The 23,515-nt window shown below is 44.0% G+C and overlaps 1 protein-coding gene across 8 annotated transcripts in view; it reads left to right on the top strand.

Annotated features, from left to right (window-relative positions):
* Positions 1 to 1,248: 1,248 nt before the first annotated feature.
* Positions 1,249 to 23,515, top strand: part of LOC121689599 (calcium/calmodulin-dependent protein kinase type II delta 1 chain) — an 89,218-nt gene continuing 66,951 nt past the window's right edge. For 4 of the 8 annotated variants that reach the window (XM_042069536.1, XM_042069534.1, XM_042069538.1 and 1 more), the window contains exons 1-2: positions 1,249 to 1,575; positions 2,342 to 2,436. In XM_042069536.1, coding sequence (XP_041925470.1) covers positions 1,514 to 1,575; positions 2,342 to 2,436 — 157 coding nt within the window. In that variant the 5' untranslated portion in view covers positions 1,249 to 1,513. The remainder of the gene's footprint in view (positions 1,576 to 2,341; positions 2,437 to 23,515) is intronic. The other 4 variants (XM_042069539.1, XM_042069541.1, XM_042069540.1 and 1 more) reach the window with 1 other exon arrangement.

Here is a 23,515-nt window from a genome sequence, read left to right as displayed (position 1 = left end):
CCCAGACAGCAACGGAAAATGAACACAGTTAAAAAGAGACATGTGGAACACGCTGCCAAGAAGCAACCCGCCACATCTGTGAGAAAATGTAGAGTGTGTCAGCAGTAACGGATTACATAAACAGATATTACCCAATAACAACAAAAAAACTAATATGTAACACTTACACAAATAAACTGGCCTAGTTATGTGTATATACCCTAATAAACCCTTATGTTGTGTTCTGGCCAAAAACGACCGCTTTGACACTTCAGTCTTTCATAAAAAAAATATTTTCTTTCATGTTAGACTCACGAGGATTATGGCATCCTTCATCCTACCTAGGGCTACTTGAATGAAATTAATTCGTTAATTAATTAATTAATTAATTAATTAATTAATTAATTATGTTGCTTGTGCCAAATACGATGATCAAAAACATATTGTGACTCAACATATCTAATGTTCAGACTTAAATATATAAACTCCAACTTCCTGTATGTGTCTGTCATCGGTGAGTAGAATAGGAGCAACATCATGGCTATAATAAAAACTCCAGGTAAGAAAAAGAAATGTCAGTAGCTTAAGTATAAGGGTTATGTATAGAGTTTGACCACTAGAGGGATCTCTAAGCACAACCAATCACAGAACAAGGACACACCCCTGTTCTAAAAATATTCCAAGGTGTTAATGAATGAATGGGGGGGCAGCTGTCTGTGATTGTAAAAACAATAATATTAAATAAAAAAGGATATCTACAAAGATGAAAGGACCCAATATGTAAGATATATAATAGCGTATCATGTTAAAGCATCTGGGTAGGCTATCTTTTAGGCCTATTGCAAAATCCTTTCATTGACATGTCATTTCTTTGGATCTGGCGTATTTCATATGAAGACTCGGGGCAACCTTTTGAATTCCAGCTACCTATAACAGCCAGTTACATGAAACAACACAGTCACCTAGGCTAGATGAACTCGGCGTTAACGTGACCGCGGGTTGCGTGGATTTAAAGAGATTAGCCTACCCATCAAAATAGGATATTTATTGCATCCAATTAGTTACCTAAGGTGATAGTGTTCAGTTTTACATGTCATTATTGTTAACACAGTCTCCCAAGGAGAAGAATAGTCTACTTACGTAGTGTGAAGCGCTGCACAGCATAGCAGCCTAGTAGTAATCTCGGGGATGTTACACAATATTGACAGCCAGGGGGAAGCGTTGTACAATGCTTACAGTAGACTACAACCAGGAAGCGAGCGTCAGAAAAAGTATCTCAACCCGTGCCGTGCCGAAGCGTCAGTAGAGGTACAGGGCGGCTCGTTTCAACTTCTTCCTTCAACCATCACAAAGTGTGTCAAACCTCTGCTCGAGTCGGAGACAGGTGCTGGAAGCAAACAGTGGCCATTTATCTAGTCTATAGGGTTGCGTGCGGTCACTTTAATCGGGGTTTAAAGACTATAGAATAGCTTACACGCACGGAGAAAGAACAAGACTTGTGGAAGATTCACTTTTCGCCTCCGTCTCTCACATCATGGCTACAACAACCTGTACCAGGTTTACTGATGAATATCAGCTGTACGAGGAGTTGGGAAAGTAAGTTTTCAAATATTATGAAATGTGTGTTAAAAGCTGCACCTTTGCTGACAATTTAGTTAAACAGTGTTTTTGCTCTGTGGTTTACTACTACCTGTCACCTGTTTGGAATGTACTGTATAACTTAACCGAGGCTATTGTATCCCCAAACAGAGTGTTCATAGGACAGATGGATTTGACTAACTTTTCAAGATTATTAATTTATATGCCTATTCAACGGTCCAGCTTTACGGAGTTGGTCTACATGGTAGCAAACACTGCTTTACCTCCCGAAATCATTTGCCGGAATTCCCCTCAATAATAAGGCAATTTTCAGGACCAGAAAGTCATGCTTGGGAACATTGAAATGTTTCAATCCCAGAATGTTAATATGTTGTCTGGCACAATCGATCTGTCTGTTAGGTTACTGTCCTCGCATTGTTGAGACTGTTTACAAGATGCTTTATTTAGGGGGTGCAATGACGAAATCTTGGAGCCTATTCTAAACGCATTCCAGTTGACAAGTGGCTTAACAGGATTGCTTCTGATAGGACATTTCTGCTTACTTACTAGAATAGGGGCAGACGTTTAGACCGACTCCTTGGTTACCAAACAATACGAGATGATGTTGTGAAATCCCCTAGTTTCTAATTTGCATTTGGCCAGCAAAAATGCCATTTTCATGTCATCATGTCATAATTTTATATAGGCTATAGCAGCTATACTCTGTCACAAAGCACAGTGCAGACATCCACTAACATACTGTACTGCTCATTTTGAAATGCAGAGGTGCCTTCTCTGTGGTCAGAAGATGCATGAAGATCTCCACCGGTCAGGAGTACGCTGCCAAAATCATCAACACCAAGAAGCTCTCTGCTAGAGGTGAGCAGCATCAAATCTTTGATCATGTGTCTGCATCCCACACCAAAATTGATTCACAGTTGACCCTAATCCCCTGTCCATACTTCTAGCAATAACACACTAGGCTACGGAGGGAAGAACCACAGGCAGTAAGTCAGTCAACCCCAGTGTGTAACCCTTATACTGAACAGTTCCAGTTCCTCTCTGTAGTTGCAGACCATAGGAAAGTGAAACAGAAGTTAGTGAACAGTTCAGTCTTGACTCGTTTTGACTCGATGCATGTGGCCGCTAGTTAACTTCCCCAGGACTGGCACTCAGCCTTCTGTCTCATTGAAGTGTTTTGTAAGATCAGGGCATTATTTAAGATAAAAATGTATTAGTGTGAATATCACTAATTAATCTAATCTAATCTATCTCACTTATCAGATACACCACTTTTAAGGAAGGCATTCGGAACAGAAAAAAATAGATCTGGGAAAAATCGACCCTGGCAGTTACTTATTACCTCTTTACATGGCTTATGATCTTGCATGGCTTATGATCTATGCATGGTATGGCAAAGTGCCATATAAGCTGCATGACTGATGCCAGTAATCAGAAGCCATTCAGAGAAAATTACATGTTCTGTTGGAGGTACATAATTTTTGTATCTAAAAGTGAGATTTTATCCTGGGGATTCCCACCTTGTTATCAGACCACAAAGGTATAGTCCTAGAGCTCTGTGTTTCGTCTGGTGCATAGCTGTAGCCTACATCAGCAGCAAGGAACACTTCTCTGACCGCCTCGCAGTGTTGCAAGCATACCTGTCAATAGCATAATAGTCACCTCTGACTCAGAGTCTAGTTGCTCTTTCACGCCTCTCAAAAGCAGCTGTGTGGAGAGCGACTGCGTAGGACAGAGCCACCATGGCTGTCTGTGGCTTGCAGAGATGCAAAGGTCAGTCTTTGGACAGGTTTATCAGGGAGAGGGAAGTGGAAGGGATGAGTAAGTAAGACCTTGCACATGTGAAAGAGAAATAGCATAGTTCTGAAGGATGGATAGGTGAATAGAGGACACAGAGGGATGGATAATCATGATGGATCGATAGAATAAGTATGGAGGGAAAGACTGGCAGATAGATGGATGAACTCCTGGGTCTTTTGTTCTGTCAGTGCTTCTGCATTGGTTTTAATTTAAAGGGACCCTGTGTAACTCCAGTAATTTCTTCATCGATTTTTCAGTTTTGTTGTCACATTTTTCTCTATGCCGCTCCCCCTACAGCTTTGGGGTGCATATTTCAAAACCATCTCTTTGGTCTTTTCCCTGGCTCTGCCATGATGAACATCTAAAAAATGAAGACATCTTCTGGCTAGATGGCATGGCTAATCGGTGCTTGAGGGGGACGTGTGTATGTCCAGAGAATTTGAAGCATTTTGTGTTTCTTGCTCGTTCTCGCTTCTCACAGGACTTCCTGATTTAGACACTGACGGGACGCTATTGCAGATCTTGCAAGGCTGGTTTTCCGGGAGGAGAAGGTAGAGGGAGTAGGGAAAGCCTCCATTCTCACCACAACAGGCCATTTAACCAACACCGTGATTTCTAAACTGTTTTATTCAGTTGAAAATGTTGCATAGGGGGCCTTTAAGGCAAGACAAGATAAATGACTGAATATTGGCACCCAACAACCAGAATGGTCACGTTTAAGGAGCAAAACTAACTCACTGTGGTCATCTGAGTGCAGAAATGAATGGAGGAACTACTGGCAACAAATGCTTTCAGAAATATGTTCCCTATCTAAAAGGGGAACCACATAATCAGTTCCAAGTACATGACTTTTACAAAGGGTACGATGGTTGGAAAAGATTTGGCTCAGGCCTGGCCTGTATCCCCCCACACATACAGTACATACATACACACTCCCCCCTTACATTCTCACAGTTCTTTTTCTGACCACTTCATGCTGAAGGCTCTCAAAATGGGTCATGACATCAATGAAGGGTGTTTGAGTAGATGTATCTGCGTAAAGGAGCCTGGGGGAGATTGCTAGCCCAGTAACCCACTCCTGTTGTCCTCTGGGCCAGGGCTGTAGTACTCGAGTCCGGTCTTGGACTCGAGTCCGGACTCCAGACCGTTTTTCTACGGTCTCGGACTCGCTAGTATTTGGACTTGGTCTTGTCTCGGTCTCGGCCACTGGTCTTGCCAAATATGGCTTTTGGTCTCGACCGAGTCCAGGTGTCTTTAGCGCCATCAAAATTAACGTGTTAATCGCCGCGATTCATTTTGAAATACATAATGCGTTACAAAACACTCAATAGTGTTTACCTTTGTGGGGGGCTGATGTCACGTAACGGAAGCCGCAAAACCTAAAACCGCAAGCCTGAGAGTTTATTTTACTGTCTGTGGAGTTAGCTGAAGATAAAGAGGAACCAACATTTAGCCAAATAGTAGCTTTACTGCAAACTGCTTTTCACTCTTGTTAGATAACGTTTACAATGTCAAAATGCACCAACAGCAACAGTTACATAAAGACGACACTTTTCGGGTCCTTTCCATCGTCCTAAGATCCAACTTGAACGTACTCCATTTAATTGAGAGCGCGTCTGAGCGCACACGAGAAGGAGAGAAAACGATTGGCAGGCTCCAGCTGGCTTGGCGTTGTTGGTGATAATTGATATCTCCTTTTTAATATAAGAAACTTATAAAAGGAAGGCAACAAAGACGAGGTTAGAGGAGATTGCGGATTTATCCGATTTCCACTACTGACCAGTTATAAACATGTATGACATGTAGGCTGCACTCACTGTGATTTGAAAAATGGACAAAAATATGAAGAGTTGTCTTTGCCTTTGTGTAATGGAACTGGTGAGTCTTGAAGTTTTCAATAATTTGTTTACATGAAGCACATATTATGCCGATTGAAACACATTCCATTCAGATAGCTAGGTGACTGGCTCAGGCTCATCATTCACTTTTAATTGCAAACAGAAAATGTCTAGCTAGCATCATGTCATTACATGCTTCTATTTCCAAAGGAATGAAAACTGTTTATACCAACTTAATATCATGCTTATCATTGTTAATATTGTACAATACATGTGGTACAAACAATATTAGAGCTTGTGGACTAGCTATAGGCTATATTTCAATGGAGCTGGTAAAAAAAAGATCATTATGAGAACGTGGCCACAATGGGCTTAAAGTGACAGTGCACCATTTACAAATGAGTTAAACAGCATCAAATGTGTAGTATTTCTTAAGAAATTAATACTTTAAAACACAATTACTGTGTCAGTATTATCATTTAAATAATATAAAAGTGTTTTACTTTTACCTTTGTGGTTACTCATTAATTTTGTGATTTATGTTGTATTTAATATGCCATTTAAGAAGCTTTAGTCTTTAGGAACTTTTTAATTGCGGTTAATCGAGATTAATTCATTTCAAAATATATATTTTGAATCGTTTGACAGCCCTATAATAATATTGGAGAAGGGGAATGGCTACACTTACAAATACTGGGTGTGTTCACACTGTTTTTGCTTTTAGATAATAATAATAATAACCCAAAATGATTGTCTTGATACTGTCATGCATAAGACTTTTTTTCCTATCCTGGACTCGGTCTTGACTCGGACTCGAACCTTTTTGGACTCGGTCTTGTCTTGGACTCGAACCTCTTTGGACTCGGTCTTGACTTGGTCTCGACTAGTCCTGGTCTTGGACTTGTCTTGGACTCGACAAAGGTGGTCTTGACTACAGCCCTGCTCTGGGCTGTGTGGAGGTGGGCTGGACCAGCCAGTGGCTCCATCCTTTTCTCCACTGGTGTCGGAGGATGTGTCGCCAAATGGTCTCATGTGAAAGCAGTAGGGGATGACTGACAGGTCTAACCTGCTGCTGCTGGTGTAGCTGGTTGGGCCACCAGGTGGACATGCTGGTGTGACCATCTGAGGAAGCTGGTCATGCTGGTGTGACCAGCCTGTCATGTGGGATACAGCTGGTGTAAGATGGTCATGCTGGTGACCAGCCTGCCAAGCTTGACATTGTTGGTGTAAAATAGCCATGTTGGTTTGCTAGAATGACCAACATAAGCCGTCATGGTCAGTTATACCAGCAATGTAAGACCAGCAACACCAGTTAAAATGACCAGCTTGAGATGGTACGACAGGCAAAGCCAGTCGAATTACCATCGTATAGTCAAAGTCAAAGTCAAAGTCTGCTTTATTGTCAATTTCTTCACATGTCAAGACATACAAAGAGATCGAAATTACGTTTCCCACTATCCCACAGTGGAGACAAGACATATTTTACCAATTAGGTCCACAGACAAACATAACAATCAAGTAAACAATATAAAAAGTAAAAATAAGAAGGCACATACAATGAAGAAAATAAGAGCAGCAAAATTTGAGTTGAAAATGTGCAATTGTGCATACAGTAGACAGTCAATATAATAGTGCAAAAGTCAGGCCAATAAATGGCTGAGGTAGTTCTGTTTGACCTAAGTATGCAAGTGGCATAGTGGTGCAAGTTATGTAAGAGCAGCAGAAGTGTGTTGAGAGGTGTTTTCAGAACAACAGGACAACAACAACAAGTTGCAAAGTGTGCAAGTGTACAAGTGGAGTAGTGCAAGTGGAGTAGTGCAAGGCAGCCATTGTGGGTCCAAAGTCCAGGATGTTATGTAGCTGAGGGGGGAGAGGGGGGAGAGAGTTCAGCATCCTAACAGCCTGGTGTATGAAGCTGTTGGTGAGTCTGGTGGTGTGGGAGCGCAGGCTTCTGTACCTCTTCCCAGAGGGCAGGTGATCAAACAAATTGTGAGCGGGGTGACTTGCATCACTCACAATTGTGGTCGCCTTGCGGGTGAGGTGGGTGGTGTAAATGTCCTTCAGGGAGGGGAGTGAAGCACCAATAATCCTTCCAGCTGTGTTCACTATGCGCTGCAGGGCTTTCCTGTTGTATTCAGTGCAGCTTCCGCCCCACTGGGTATACTGGGTAAACCAGCTGAAGGTATGTTTTCGCAAGAGTTTTGCTTGTCTAGCTGGTCAACCATCATAGGGCGGTCAAACAAGCTGGTCAACCAGCAAACCACCTTAAGCTGGTCAGGCTGCTTTTTTCAGCATGCACGTGCTGTCTAGAAAACATTGTTACAAGCGTCTTTGAGACTTTGTGTCCAAGGTGAATAAGATAACAGCAGCAGTGGAAAGAGTTCAACACTTTGTGTCCATCCCATGATGCCTTCCAAATGAAAAGTTTCACTCTCCAAAACATGCTCAAAGGCTGTGCTTCCATGGGCCTGTTTGTGCAAAATGTAGATGCACTTAATGGTTGAATGACCTCTGTGTTTTGCAATGGTGATGTGAACTGAGGCATCTATTCCAGTCAGTGTTGGAATTGATGTCAAGATTGACTGCAGCTTGTTGAAGTGGGAAACCTATAGTGTGACATCACTGGGTCACTGGGTTCACGGGGTAAGTAATCCTTTCAGGAAAAGGTTTCTGGGATATGTCTGTAGTGAGCTGTGGAAATTCCGACTGGTTTGGCACGAGTATGGTGACCAGAGTAGGGTCCAGCTCCAGGGACACTTTTGACCGTCTCTCCTGGTAGCAGCAGCTAAACATAGTGTCCAAGAGGTTACGGCAATGGCAACGAGCATATTTTTCCCCCTTTCCTTTCTGTGGATGGGCAGTTTTGTGCAAATGCATGGATTTAACCCAGAGCAGCAGGCATTTATGCAGGGATCATTGTTGCTAAGTGCTCTCTGGGGAAGGATCTGGTTGTATTAGTGATGCCTGGATGCTGTCTCTTTCTATTTTAGACTGCACATAATAATGGTCAATTCAGACTCTTTCAGTCTCTTTATTCCATGTTCCTTTATACTTTATTATCTATTGAAATGTACCAATAATAAACTATTAATGAGGAGAATCAATAATAAAATGAGAAGAGTCAATAATACAGTGAATTGCTGTTTCTACATGGTATGACTTAATAATAATAAAATATTCCCAATTCACAATTAGGCCTGCAGTCCATGGCCTGAGTGTGTGTTTATTCTATTATTATACTCTAACAGCTGTTAATTCTCATCTAATTCACCAGCTACTTGTGCCTGAATGCACTGATTTCTTTATGAAGTAGCAGATGTTCTTTTGAGGGGTGCTCTGTGCAAAGTCAGAACTCTGTGTGTGTGTGTGTGTGTGTGTGTGTGTGTGTGTGTGTGTGTGTGTGTGTGTGTGTGCGTGCGTGCGTGTGTGTGTCTATTGATCACTCATTGAGAAAACACATTGTTGCACAACTGATATTGACTGTATCTCTTGTCTCTCATGTTGGCTTTGTGTTGGTGTGTGTGTGTTCGCGCATATGTGTGTGTGCGCGTCTAAACCCTGGCTTTATTAGATCTGAATGGAGCCTTGCTGTCTGTCTGTGAGGGGAGAGCTGCATACAGCCATTTAAAGATCAATGCAGCCTCTCGGGCAGTAACGCACAGGAGAGGAGCGACTCTTAAGGAAATAAATGAGTGAACACTTGGAGAGGGCCGAGGGCACTTGGAGAGGGCCAAGGCCAAATGCCGTATCTCACATGCCATGTTAATGAAAGAGAGACTGCATTTGTGGATCGTCCCTGTAATTCAAAGCCAGTCCAACACTTAATGGGCTCCCCTGTGCAGCACCTTGTGTGAGTGCGTGCGTGCGTCAGTAAATGCTACCACTTAGCCCAGCTAAAGGGTCTCCTCTCCTGTGTGTGTTTGTGTGTGTGTGTGTGTGTGTGTGTGTGTGTGTGTGGTGGCACCGTGCGAGTGTTTACATCTGCCCGCCAGCCTGCCCGTCTGCTGTGCGTGCCACACGTGGACACACGTGGACACACATGTACTGTACGTGTGTGCATGCTCCTGCGACGTGCGGCTCAGCTTCTCCCTTTATTATCTGCATCACTTATGCATGGATCTGGGTTTCAGCGCCTCCCTTCTTACTCCAAACCCCCCCCCCCCCCCCCCAAGATGCCAGCGAGAGATGATGGCACCACAGCCATGTGGGTCAGGGACGCTAATGATGCCACGGCAGAGGAGGTGGGCATGGTGGGGGATGGGTGGAGGAGGCATCAGATGGGTAGAGGAGAGAGAGAGAGAGAGAGAGAGAGAGAAGGATGGAAGGAGTGAGGAGGGTGGAGGGAAAGAGAGATGGAGATGGAGAATGGGTTTTTTTTATGATTGAGTGAATGAGAGAGGGAGAGAAGAGAGAGATATAAGAAGACAAAGAGAGAGAGAGATATGAGAAGAGAGAGAGAGAGAGATGAGAAGAGAGGGATGGGAGGTGATAGATGGGTGAAGGGAGAGAGAGGGGGAAGGGAGGAGAGCAAGGCAGCACATGTGGGATGGCTGCTGATGGGTGCAGGGGTCACTTGTGCACAGGTGAAATCATCCTCCTCTGAGCGTGACAGTGGAAAGGATTTCACCCACCACCACTGCAATATACCGCAAGCACTTTCTGACCTAGTGCGAGCAGGACCAATGGCCTTCACTCTCTCAGTCACACACACACACACACACACACACACAGAGTCAAATACATACACCATACACATGAACACACACACACACACACACATACACACATACACACACACACACACACACACACACACACACACACACACACACACACACACACACACACACATGGTCATGGCCACACTCCCCTTACCTCCCCCAGCACAAAAGCACATTCTGTATGCATGCATGAATTCTTCTGCACAGTTGTTTTGCAATCAACATCTGTCAAAACACATAGGAGCAGGAAACGTTCAGATTGTACCTGACACACTCCCCCACGCGTAAGCATCCTGGGCTGCACAGTGAAGGCATCCTACACATACATGCTCATACTTGTGGATGGCTGTCCTCTGGGAAAGAGGATGTTATGTAACAGGTAGAACAGGGCCCGGTGATTAGCCTATCATAGGAGTGCTCGCTTGTACACGTGAGCCGCTGGGATGCACAGGGAACAATCGTTCTTACAAAGCATTGGATGTGGATGTGCAGGGATGCTATCCTCCATGCCCCCCCCCCCCCACCCCAAGCTGCGCACAACTCCATTGAAACGCTGAAGTGACGTCAGAAAAACAGCACATTTGTGTGTGTGTGTGTGTGTGTGTGTGTGTGTGTGTGTGTGTGTGTGTGTGTGTGTGTGTGTGTGTGTGTGTGTGTGTCTACCCTAGGGCCTCCCTGGCTGAGTGAGCACACCAAGCCTTTAGAGGCTGGATAAAAATAACTTACTCAAAAGAGAGAGAGAGAGAGAGAGAGAGAGAGAGAGAGAGAGAGAGAGAGAGAGAGAGAGAGAGAGAGAGAGAGAGAGAGAGAGAGAGAGATTGTGGAAGAGAGAATAGGGGAGAGGGAGTGAGAGCGAAAGAATTTATGCTACAGCTGAATTGTATGAATGAGTCTTTCCCTTGACAAGACGTTGCTAGGTGCTGGATTCTGGAAAGCATAATAAATGATTTTAAAGCCGACATATAAAGCAGAAATTCAAAGCACGTAGTTGAAAGCACATGCTGGATATACTTGCTATGATTTAAAAATGAGCATTTGGCTGCTATCCCTCCACATAAATGAGATGTACAGTAATTGACGTTGATTTTCTGTCTTTTTAACATTTCTCCATAGTGTGATGGGAGAGCTAAGGTAACGTGTCGCTAATTGACACTTTGGGTCCTCGTTTCCGTATCTACAGTATCCACGTCTCCAGCAGGGCTTGAGAGGCCAGCAGTGATATCTGTTAGTGCCTAGACAGAGTGGGATCCTTGAGAGCACATCTGTGGTGGATACCTTCCCAGACGGGTTATGTAAGCTGGCTCTCCTGTCCATCTTCCATTCATAATTCTTGGCGCAAAACAGCTGAGAAAAGTCGATCACTTCAGACAGACTGGAGGTGGGAAAGAAGTGAAGGGAAATAAGACATGGAAGTGCTCATGAGTCATGACTTGGTTTTGCATGTTGTCCCCCCTCTTTCCATGTTGTGTACTTGGCTGGTTTTCTCCGGTTGGCTGGAGTGATCGTGTGTGTGTCGCGCAGCACTGCCAGTAACTGTTATCTGTCTGCCGTGGTTTTTGGCGCCAGTTCTGACGTGGCCTCTTCGCTAAGACCAAGTGCTGCCGGCGATATATCCCCTTAATGTCTTATCCTCTTCCTCCTCCCCTCCCCCTGATATTAAGTTACACATGGTGGAATGGGCCGTTCGTGTGGTGTAAGGGAGGTTGGTGTTGTTGAGTGGGAAAGGATGCAGTTCCAAACATTCACGTCTGAGCCACTGATGTAATAAGAAAACGTGAAAAACCACAGTAGAGCAAGACTTGAGACTTGAGTGCTGCTTTATATCTTGGTAGTGCAGAGTGTGTGTGTATGTGTGTGTGTGTGTGTGGGTGTTGGATTGAGCTACACAGACATTAAGCAGATGCCCTCACTCTTACACAAGTCTATCCTGGCTGTCTCTGCGCTTAATCGATTCTCTGTCTGTTCCCATCATAAGAGAGGCACGGCGAAGCCATCTCAGGGGCTTCAGTCTACATCCCGATATACCCAAGTAGGCCAGCGGACCCACTGAGGATCAGATATCTTAATTAGAAGCTCTTTGCCTGTGAAAGTGGCCCAGTGTCAGTCTACGGCAGCCCAGAGGTGCCCTGAAACTCTTAATAAATGTCTCCTCCCCTCTCCAGGGCAGTAGGGCTCTGGATGTGGCAAGGGGAGGAGATGAGGCCATGGTGTGGGGGGAGGATGGGGAGTCATGGGTAGACAAAATGGATCGTTGGATTTTTGTTCAACTGGATCCTTTGGGCTGATTTCTCACGGTGGGGGGGGGGGGTGGGGGTGGGGGCAAAGGCCTGTCTCAGATCTCTTTTAGGTCTGACAGTAAGTAATGCAATCTATGCATCTAGTATGCATAGATTCATGTCAGATTTCATCTGATCCCCTGAAGGGGCAGCCGTGGCCTACTGGTTAGCGCTTCAGACTTGTACCCGGAGGGTTGCCCGATCAAACCCCAACCAGTAAGAATGGCTGAAGTGCCCATGAGCAAGGCACCTAACCCCTCACTGCTCCCCGAGCGCCGCTATAGCAAGCAGCTCACTGCGTCAGGATTAGTGTGTGCTTCACCTCACTGTGTGTTCACTGTGTGCTGAGTGTGTTGCACTAATTCACAAATTGGGATAAATGCAGAGACCAATTTTCCCTCATGGGATCAAAAGAGTATATATACTTATACTATACTTAAGTGGATACTTGGGTAAGCTAGTGATACAAAACCAGTTTGGACTTTGAAGTGCACGGATTGTGGAAAATGCATACTTTTTGTCAACATACTTTTCCTGTCCACTAAGTCGACTGTGCGGAGCTGTAATGATAGACAATGACTGGTCTCTCCCTCCCTAATAGAGACACCCACATCAGAGACGGCTAATGTCCTGTATCCTGGCCCCACCTGCTCCTGGTCACTGTCATCTGTCCCTGGCAGAGGCCGCGTGACCGCCAGTGCTAATGCCTTTCCATCTCCGCTGTGATGCCCTCTCATTAGTATTCATGTATTCATGGGGAAAATGATCCGCCAAGCCTTGCTCCTGTCTCCTGTGTGTCTCTTCACCTAGTTTGTGTGTATGTGTGTGTGTGTGTGTGTGTGTGAGATAGAGATAGAGAGAGTGTGAGATTGAGTGAGAGAGAGAGAGATAGAGAGGAGCACAAACCAGATGTAGTGGTGAAGCTTTAACGTGTATCTCAGTTGTGTGGATAATTGAAATGAAAATGGATAATGTTTCAAAAGCGTCACCGTCATCAACATATACAGTAACACACTAGAGGCAAGGCTTTCTTCTGTGGGCTAAAATGCTATTGTTTATACTGTGTGTGTGTGTGTGTGTGTGTGTGAGTTTTAACACATACTGTAGCAGCTCCTACCAGTTTGCATAACACCCATCCAGTCACTGTGTTGAGCATAGTTAATCTCAGGCTTGGTGTTGCTGGACACCTCATCAGACCCTTGACTTTTGCTTCTTCAGTGCTAAACAGGCTTCAGATTGATTTGGCCTTTTCGAAAACTCCCACTGTCAGATGTCCCATTCGTTTGCTGGGCTGGTACAGCATGGACTGACTGTTATGAAGACCACAAGGTTTTAATCCTCACAGAATTAAGAAGAAAGCATTCATGGAATGTGATTGAATTCTCAGATGTTGATCCACACCATGAATAACATTGATGATTTCCAGGAGATAATCTTCATACAGTATAACTCTTTATATGTCTCTGGCCTAGACATATGTCATCTGTGTATGTGTCCCCCCCCCCCCCATAATATGTCATGATCGTTTTATAGGCCAGAGAAAATGTCCATTTTGATTGTCCGATTTGAATTGTTATCGTGATTACTGTAACTATTTCTCCTTCTCCGGCCCTGTGCTGGTTGTCAGTGTGTTATTGTGTGTGTTCTGACTGCTTAATTAGAGTAGTGGGCCCCCCTCCCTCACCACTGATTGATCATTAGTGCAATGAAAGGGTCTGTTGACCTATTAATCAGTCCAGCCCTGGAGCTCTTCTAAAGGGATGAGGTAGTGATGGAGATGGTGGTGGGGACGATACTCTAATTGACCCCTCTGCTGTGGTTACATACTGTGTAAACAGCCACTGTGCTGTGTTTAAGGTCATATCTGATTCATGCTTTTTTTGCATGGACTTTGTTTGTAAATGTTAGTGTATAGAGCCCATGTCTGACTCATTGGTGTAAACTCTATAGCACAGCACCCCAGAGAGAGGAATGTTCAAGTCATTGGTAATGTGCTGACATTTGGCTCTTGGCTTTCAGAGGCATTGAGACACTATCCACCTAATCTTATCTACAGTGACTAACTCACCTGCACATAGTGGGCCAGATATCATGCAAGCCTTTGCACCCCTAAAGAGTGAATCAGACATGTGCTGGGTTGGTGCTGGGTCACATGGAGCATGTTGAGTGACATGTGATCCTCCCCCAGGAGAGGCAGCCTGATGTGGGCAGGCAGAACTACCCTGACTCTGAACATGTGGAGCTCTTTTTGTCTAGCCTGTGTATCTAGACAAAATCAAGAGTTCAGTGTAAGATTTTAACCATTTTACCAGGTCAGCTCCTAAGAAATGTTCCTCCTTTTGAAATGTGTGTGGTGCGGGTCATTTGGAGCATGTGTAGAGTTAAGGGGCACTCGGTCGGCCCACTCGGTCGGTCCTCTGTCTCGTGTCGGCAGATGGAGTTGCCCTGACATCTTGACAGACAGGATGACCTGGGGGAGCTGATCTGAGGGGAGGTGCTGTCCACTCCAGTAGCACTGGGCAATGGGTCACAGCATCGCTGTCTGTCAGAGTTTGTATGTGTGTTTGTGTGTGTACTACTGTAGGTCTGTGTATGTGTGTCTGTGTGTGTGTTTCTGAGGTGGAAAAATGGAGGTTTTTGTTTTGATGAGGTTGAAATGGAACTTTTTGTCTTTTTGTTGTAATGTGTGTGTGCACATGTGCGTGTGCGTGTGCATGTATGTGCACACACTTGTGTGTGCCTTTCCTGGTGTCACACAACTAAACAGCCACTGTGCTCATGTGGGATCTTTTTAATGTTAAAATAGCTGGGCTGCTGATATTGAAGCTACTGCTGAGTGGGTCAGTGGCGCATTCTCCTGGGAGCGGTCAATCGGGACAAGGGTCAGCGTGTTTGTGATACTGTTGGCCTCTGGAGATACATGGGAACATTGCACACCGTCTGGCCTAACTGTTGGAAGGTCTATCCTAATGAAAGGCTCTTTGTTTGTTCATTAGATTATGATTTATGGGGGTCTGCTATAGTGTAGTAATGCCCTGTCTGCTGAAGCCTTATCTCTAAACTATAAATGTCATTGCTGGAATGTGTGTGTGTGTGTGTGCGTGCGTGCGTGCGTGCGTGCGTGCGTGCGTGGAGCGTGCGTGCGTGTGTGTGTGTGTGTGTGTGTGTTACAATAGGTCAAACATCTTTAAGTATTTCCTCAAACCAGACTTTCCCCAGGAACTTACCAACCAAAGGTGATGATGTTGGCAACTATCATCTTGTTTTGCCACCTGCTTATCTGTCATTGTTTTTTAATCTTAGAAGACATTCCTCATTTATCTCCCTGCTTGTGTTTCACTGCTATCAGGCGCTTCTATACAAACAGATTGACCGCAAGCCATAGCTGATTGACCTGTTCTATTGTAGTGACTTGGTCTCAGGCTTGACTTGGTTATCATTGAAGCAGACATGCAGAATGGAAAGACATTTTTTTCTTGGTTTTGTTGAATAATTCCTCCTTCAAATCAAAATTTCTGAGTTTGAAATAGTCACCAAAAAGTGGGCAAATCTGAACCACTTCCAGTTGGATATTCAGATTGACGTTGCTGAAGTTGCCATTTGTGAGTGGTGACGTCAGTACAGTATGTGGTTTCGCTGACAGTAGTGCATTGTTTTATTCACTTGATGCTTACTGTAATGGTAGACCATACCTTAGTGTGTTATGGAACAGGGAACAGATATTAATGCTTACTGTAATGGTAGACCATACCTTAGTGTGTTATGGAACAGGGAACAGATATTAATGCTTACTGTAATGGTAGACCATACCTTAGTGTGTTATGGAACAGGTAACAGTTGAAACAGGTTGCAAAAGGAACATGATCTTTCTGAGAAAATTAAATGGGTTTTGTATGTCTAGCTTTACAGTAACAGTAGTCTAGTTGTATTGCCAAACGCGTTATACAAGCCATTTCTGCTGTAAAAGGACATACCAATCACTAGGTGAACCATAAAACAAAATAAAAGCAGTCAGTCTCATTATACAACCACATGCAATAATGTGCTGTCCAATACTGTATGGAGCACACTATGTTTGTATATGCGACTCTGCCATGCTAGAATTGCTGTTCCATCCTCTCTCCTGCCAGTGTTATACCAGACTGCCTCCAGAGTTTTTCCGCACATGAGTCTTTTTCTGTCCCTCCCTGAGGCTTCTCGTTTATGAGTCCTTCTTTTAAATGACCCCGACCCCACCACACCCCATCACCGTCCAGCTAATTAAAGTTTGAGAGACTGTCCGTCGGGCTGTTTTTCTTTTTATACAAGCCATTTTTGCTGTAAAAGGACATACCAATTACTTGGGTGAACTGTAAGACAAACTGAAAGCTTGAATACAGTCTCATTATATAACCACGAAGCAAAGCTGAGCAGATGGTGGCTGCTGCTGGTGCGGAGCTCAGGGCCCACGGTCCGTGGTCGCTCCCCAAAGCTGACCCAACCCGAGCTAGGCTGAGTTGGACCGAGCCGGGCAGAGCCAGCCCCACTCACCAGGGGGAACCAGACCTGATGGGGGTACCTAATTCCCTCAGCATTGTCCTTCCTATGCCATTCAGGCATCCGCTCGGGCAGTCTCCCCAAATTTAGTAAAAATTTACTCTGCGCATTTCCATTGAGTTCATTGTTAATTTTTGAAAGCGTTGGTTTTAAATGGCAGTTCACGTTTGAATGATCACACGGCAAACAGGTCCCACAGCCAAAGTTAAGCATCTAAAGCATCGGCTCTCATCTGGCCCTGTGTCGCAGTCCGACAGCCCGTAGCCCATGAGTAGAATACTTGCTTGCTCATTTCATTGTGGGTATTCACTTTCATAAAATGATACTTTCTCTATCATCTTGAACACCATCAGTTGCCATAGCTGCTACACAACCACAAAGCTATCTAGGGAAACCCCCACTCCCAGTTCTGTGGCCTGGCACTGTCGGTCTGTTCTCGGTTGTTGTCACAGGTCAGTGCGTCTGACTCTGCACTTCTTTTGCACCCTCATCCAAGTGTCCCTCTGGCAGACACATTTTTTCTCTCCAAATCTGTGCTGTGCTATTTCTTGCCGCTGTACACCTGAGGCCCCCCATCAGCGAATGGGAGCACACATTTACAGTGAATAAAAAAGACAGGGCTTATACAGTAGATAGCAAGTGGCACTTGCTGTAAGGTTGTGCTGGGTTCAGTGAATGGCCCAAAGATTTGTGTTGTGGTAATATTATTTCTTCTACTTTATGGTACACATGTAGCCCCCACTTCCCCTTTTCAAAACAAATTGCGGGTTCATGTCTAAACCTCACTCCTGATCTGGGTCGTGGCACCAATGCCTTGTGCTGATTTGTACGGCTCAGCAAACAGCAGCACCTTGGATTCGGGAGTCAAGCGAGCTAACAATCAAGCTAAAAGCCCGGTCTGCTGGCTCTCTTACTAGCACAACTCTTAAGGTGTTGAGAAGGAAGTTCACACAGTATACACACTACACAGATATGTACCAGCTAGCTACAGGTACTCAACTGGAATAGGCCTATGAGCAGACATTGGGGGGTATCCTCATTTTGGCCAATTTGTCCTCACTTTATAGATAACTTGTCCTCCTTTTCAGAGTCTGGTTGGTGGTCACCCTAGTTCTGCTACATTATAGCACACATGTAGCCTTATACTTCCCCTTTTAAACACACATTTTGACTATCAACTGGTCTTGTATTTCTGCACAGAACCACTCACATGAAGTGGACAAAATAGGCGTCCATTTTATTCTCTAGCTGGGTTGCAGTTGGGTGTGCTAAAAGGCAATAACCCCTTAAATTATGCTGCAACATTCCAAGGTGAAAGTGGATTTTGAGTTGCCTGGATGACTTAAAGCTGGTTTTGAATTGTTTATTTCAGTGACATTCCATGTTAGTCCTGAATATACAAATCAATGATGTATGTCCAATTGCTTCACCATAAGCTTAAAATGTCACAATGACAGGTCTGTCCCAAATGCAAATATTTCCTTGCAGTGTAGTCAGAGATATGCTTGAATACCTTGCCTTATGTGAATGAAAAACTTTGAATATACTAATAAATAGGCCAACGATGAAGGCAATGGGAAATAAACATGGCTGTTTGTCGCCTTTGAGAAGAGCAAACCAGTGCCAGCAAAGCTGGCCGCAGAGAGGAAGAGAGTTTTTGTTGCCAGGAAAGGTATCATGAGCATACTTTGAATGTGCAAATCTGCTGTGTAAAGATGGGGTTGTGAACAGTGCTGGTTTGGCAGTGTGCAACTTACTACCACAGTCTATAGTAACAACAAAGAACCTGAAATGCACCCCTAGCAGTGCATCTACAGTAAGTAACCGGGAATACACATTTTAACAAAGCCCACAAAAGAAGAATAAATATTGAATGAATTTACACTTACTAACTTACCAAAATACTAAGCCGCACATGCATTTAAATTCACATTGCATTTACTTTGTCACGAGACCTGCCTTGATGTTTTTGCCCCAGGTGTTGACCTGGTGATCCTGCTGATGCCACTGGCCTCAGAGCATCTGAGTGCATCTGCAATTTCTGTGTGCTGGACTCATTGCAGGAGGGGGGGTCGGCTGAATTAGGATGCTGTTAAGAGTTTTTTTTTTTAAGAAAAAGGTTTAGATTTGTCTTGAAAACGAATTATTTTCCATTCCATGTTATTCATATATTGCCAGTCCTTATGAATATGTCTCAAGGCACTATAATGTCTACCAGCCCTGACTATAATATCACCACTGCACTTCTGGGGAGGCAGAGAAAAGGCTTCATCCAGTCATGGTCCCAACCCATGTTGGTTATTAGTGTTTCTAGTCTTGTTTATTGCACGTGTGAGTGTTCAGGTGGGACAATTAAAACCCGTTCTTGAGGCCAGGTGTGGCCATAGCTCCAGGCCAGATCTTGGTACTGAGTTAGGGATGGACTCTTCTTAGGAGGCCAATTAAGTAATGACCTGACAGGTCAGGTTTGTGAAGGAATTTGCACTCTTTGCATGAGGAACAGCAGTCCTCCTCTTGCAAATGGTGCTACATTCTTGGCAGGGTAGACAGAAGATAAGAGGATTTTTCTCGGTTGAATCACCAATATTTTTCAATATCTTGGTGATAGCAAGATAAATTGGCCAGTTATGGCTAGCGATAAGTGTTCAGGGATAAGCTGGGTTCAGTATGGTACTGCATATTTCTGTGTGTGAAAGATAGAGATGCAGGATGAAGGGAATCTCACACTAATAAAATAAAATATTTTTACATTTTTTATGACTCCAGTAAGTTTGGCAGATTTGAGGCATACTGACCATCATCTACTGACATAAATGACAGCACCCCCCTAACACACGCACGCGCGCACACACACACACACACACACACACACACACACACACACACACACACACACACACACACACACACACACACACACACACGCTCATGCACACACACACACACACACACACACACACACACACACACACATACACATACACATACACACACACACCACACACGCACATACACACACATACACACACACCAAAACACGCACATGCATACACACACACATACACACACACTCTTTCGCTCTGTCTCTCTTGCTCACTTGCTCTTTTAGTTTACTTTTCCTCTTGGTGTTTTGCTGTCTAATACATGGCCTTATGAGTAGTCAGTGCTTTGTACTCTGTGTGCAGGTGTGTAAAGGTGAACTGTGAAAGCTGATCTGGGAGTCTGGTATTTATGACTTGCTAACCACTCCCCAGAGAGGAGGGAGAGACAGGAGCAAGGTTGCTGCCGGCTCCACATTCCACTCTCTTTCTTTTGTGACACACACACACACACACACACACACACACACACACACACACACACACACAGTGAGTGGAGAGAGAAGTGGATAAAGAGAGATAGATGGAGTTAAAAAGCTCCCCCAGCAGTCTACCGAGCTGTTCTATCAATATCTGATTCAGGCATTGATAGAATAGCAAATTATATGTGTTGCATTATTACTGTAGTTGTTTGGTTTGAATGCTTTGGTAATGGCTGTATGGTTGTATTCTTTTTGTAATATAGATTAGATTAGATTAGATTAGATTAAATTTTATTGTCATTGTGCAGAGTAGAAGTACAAAGACAACAAAATGCAGTTTGCATTTGCAAAAAAGCAGAAAAGTGCAATGTGATATACAAAGTATAGACAGGTGGTGCATAGACAGGACAATATATATAGTGCAGTGTAGACAGTAGTATACAGTTGGTTTACAGAAGGTGGTTTAGAATAATATAAATTAAATATAAATATGTGAAGTGTAGTTACCTTATAATAAGAGCAGAATAAATATGGCTATGTAATATGGCGTGGGGCTGTGTGGTTGGGGTGTAAACAGTCTTTGATGATGCTGCGCACCTTATGCAACCTGGATGGCCTCGATGGAGGGGAGTGAGGAACCTGTGATGCGTTGGACAGTTGTCACAATCCTCTGCAGTGCTTTTCGGTAGTGATGGGCAAATGAAGCTTTGGTGAACCACTAAACCACAGCAGTGTGAAGCTAGCAACACTAATGAAAGAATCCAATATGGTTGCCACATGTAGATTTTTCAACATAAAAGTCCATACCCAAACCAGTATATGTAACCAAAAATATTGGTTTGCTAAGGACTTTTATGTTGAAAAATGTATGTGTGGCCATCTTTTTGCTTTTCAGCTAGTGTCGCTAGGTTCACACTGCTGTGGTTCAGTGGTTCACCAAAGCTTCATTTGCCCATCACTACTTTTCGGTTGTAGGCAGAGCAGATGCCATACCAAACTTACATACAATACTTTACATACAATACTTTACATTAATTGTTATTGTTCTAAAAAAGACCTGGTAAGTATAAACTACATGCTTGTGGCAGTAGCCTATGGCCTGTGGACAAACTGGCATCAGTATAGTTTCCATGGAAACTAAAACAAACAGCTCTCACAGAACAGCAACACTTATTTTAAGCTAAACACTTTTCATAGATCCCTATGTGAAGACACTGACATATAAAGAACATAAAGTCTTGCTGTATATGTGGATGCGAAATAAAGCTTTATTTCAGTTTATAAATTGAGATATGGAGATTTCTAGTGTTTACATACAGTATATAAAGATGCCTATTGTTTTCTCAAAGCTACTTTATTGGTTTGGAAGTTGATCATTCTGTAATTGGAGGCCATGGTTTGTCACATAGGCCTACTTACAAACCAGGTTCATGTATACCTTCATGCTTTTGGTTAGGGCAAGTTTTGGCAAGTCAGAGCAGCACAGTAATGTGAACCATTTATGGGCAGAGAACACATCAGTTACTCAGCTTTCATCTTCCAGTGAACTTCTCAGGATGAAAGAGAAGAATGCAACAATGGCTCTGCCGGTGTAACTTGATCCGGTTGTCCTGTGTTTTGTTTGGCTACTTACACTGTCGTGAGTTGATGCAACTCAAACGTATTTCAAATGTATGATGAGAGAAACAAAAGGCATTACTGTGTAGTTCCATGCAAATGTCCATTTTATTATCTTTGATGAAGAGCATTTCTTATCTATTCAAAATGTTATCTATGAGATCAGACCTTACCAGTCTCACAGTGTCACCACTTGATAAGAGCATAATATGAAATGCTAGCTATCCAATTCCACACTATTTCATAGACGGATGACAACTGATTTTGTAGCATCATGATCTTGTAGATCATGAAATCCGTGACCACAAAATTTGCTGTAAAACTTCTTAAGGGAACCACTGCAAGTCACTTTCATGTCATATCCTTATATTCCACCAGACATGTTTGCACTGATGCTTCTCTTAGTATCTGGATTCCGCTCTTGAAAGCCTCCGCGGCTCACCTTAAGGGCACCTCAGGTGTCTGTCAGATGGCAGAGTGCTGTTTCTTTCTTTTGACTGGGGATAGAGCCTGAGCTGCTCTCCTGCAGTGCAGTGCCCCCACTGAGTTTTGAAGGAGCTGAGTGTTTGAACTCCCCATCGCCTGCACTTCATCACAGAGTGAGTCCTGTGTGTGTGTGTGTGTGTGTGTGTGTGTGTGTGTGTGTGTGTGTGTGTGTGTGTGTGTGTGTGTGTGTGTGTGTGTGTGTGTGTGTGTGTGTGTGTGTGTGGCTGGGTGTATGAGAGGGTGGTGGTGGTGGTGGGGATTGGGTTTTAGCTCAGAAGACCACTCTGAATGGAATATGGTAGGACAGTTTTTGCTGGAGTTGCCATAGAGACGAAAAGGCTTCGACTGGCTGAGTAATGATGCCATCCGGTGAGGGAGGAGGGAGGAAACCTCCCCCCCCTAACACACACACACACACACACACACACACACACACACACACACACACACACACACACACACACACACAACAGACACACATATCCACCATTACCCCCATTACAACATCCCTCCCCTCCTGTAAGGTTCCTCTGTTTCATCAAAACAGAGACATCAATTCTCACACACACACACACACACACACATACACACACACACACACACACACACACACACACACACACACACACACACACACACACACACACACACAGAGAGACCATTGCCCAAATGAACTTAAGTGCTCATTCAGTCTCTCTAAGCAACTCTGTTCCCCTCTGCAGAAACACCCGTGATGTACCAAGACAGCTTGCCAGGCAGCTTTGAAAAAGCTTTAGTAGATGTTACATTTTTCTAGAGAGCTGTCCTTCTCTTTGGCAGATGAGCTCTCATAAGTTAGCAGCCAGACTGTGTTTCTCGTTGCTTCCAACATCTCTCTACATGATGAGTGTGTTGTTCCAGAAATCCCACCTCCAGAGAAATGCCTGCGCAATGACTCGCAGGGAGTCGCCCAGCCCAGAGTCCAGAAATGTAGTGAACAGGAAGCTATTTTTTTTCTTCCACTTTCTGATGGTTCCAACTCAATAAGAAGATCAGAGATCTCTGTTAACATGCTTTAGGCTCCTCCGTGTATTTGTTGTATCAGTTGTATCTTTCCATGTACAAAGTTGTATTTCTGATTTGTATGTTTTTATTTTTTTCCATGGGGAAAGTCATATTCTGGAATGGTCAGTGACGGGCGTTTTCCATCTCTGGCCCCAGGTCTACTGCTCCCTATGCTGCAAGGCTGTTCTCAGTTTTTCCAGCAGCCTATGAGGGCCTGCTGCAGTCTTTTTGCCTGTTCTATTTCTTTTTTTTCTGTCATTTTTCAGTTGTTTTTCCCGTTACAAGCAGGAAGTTGCATATGGAATACCCCCTGAAGTC

Source organism: Alosa sapidissima, chromosome 18, assembly GCF_018492685.1.
Source record: "Alosa sapidissima isolate fAloSap1 chromosome 18, fAloSap1.pri, whole genome shotgun sequence".
Lineage (NCBI taxonomy): Eukaryota > Metazoa > Chordata > Actinopteri > Clupeiformes > Clupeidae > Alosa > Alosa sapidissima.
Note: the sequence above shows the minus strand (reverse complement) of the source record. Positions and strands in the feature narration are given on the sequence as shown.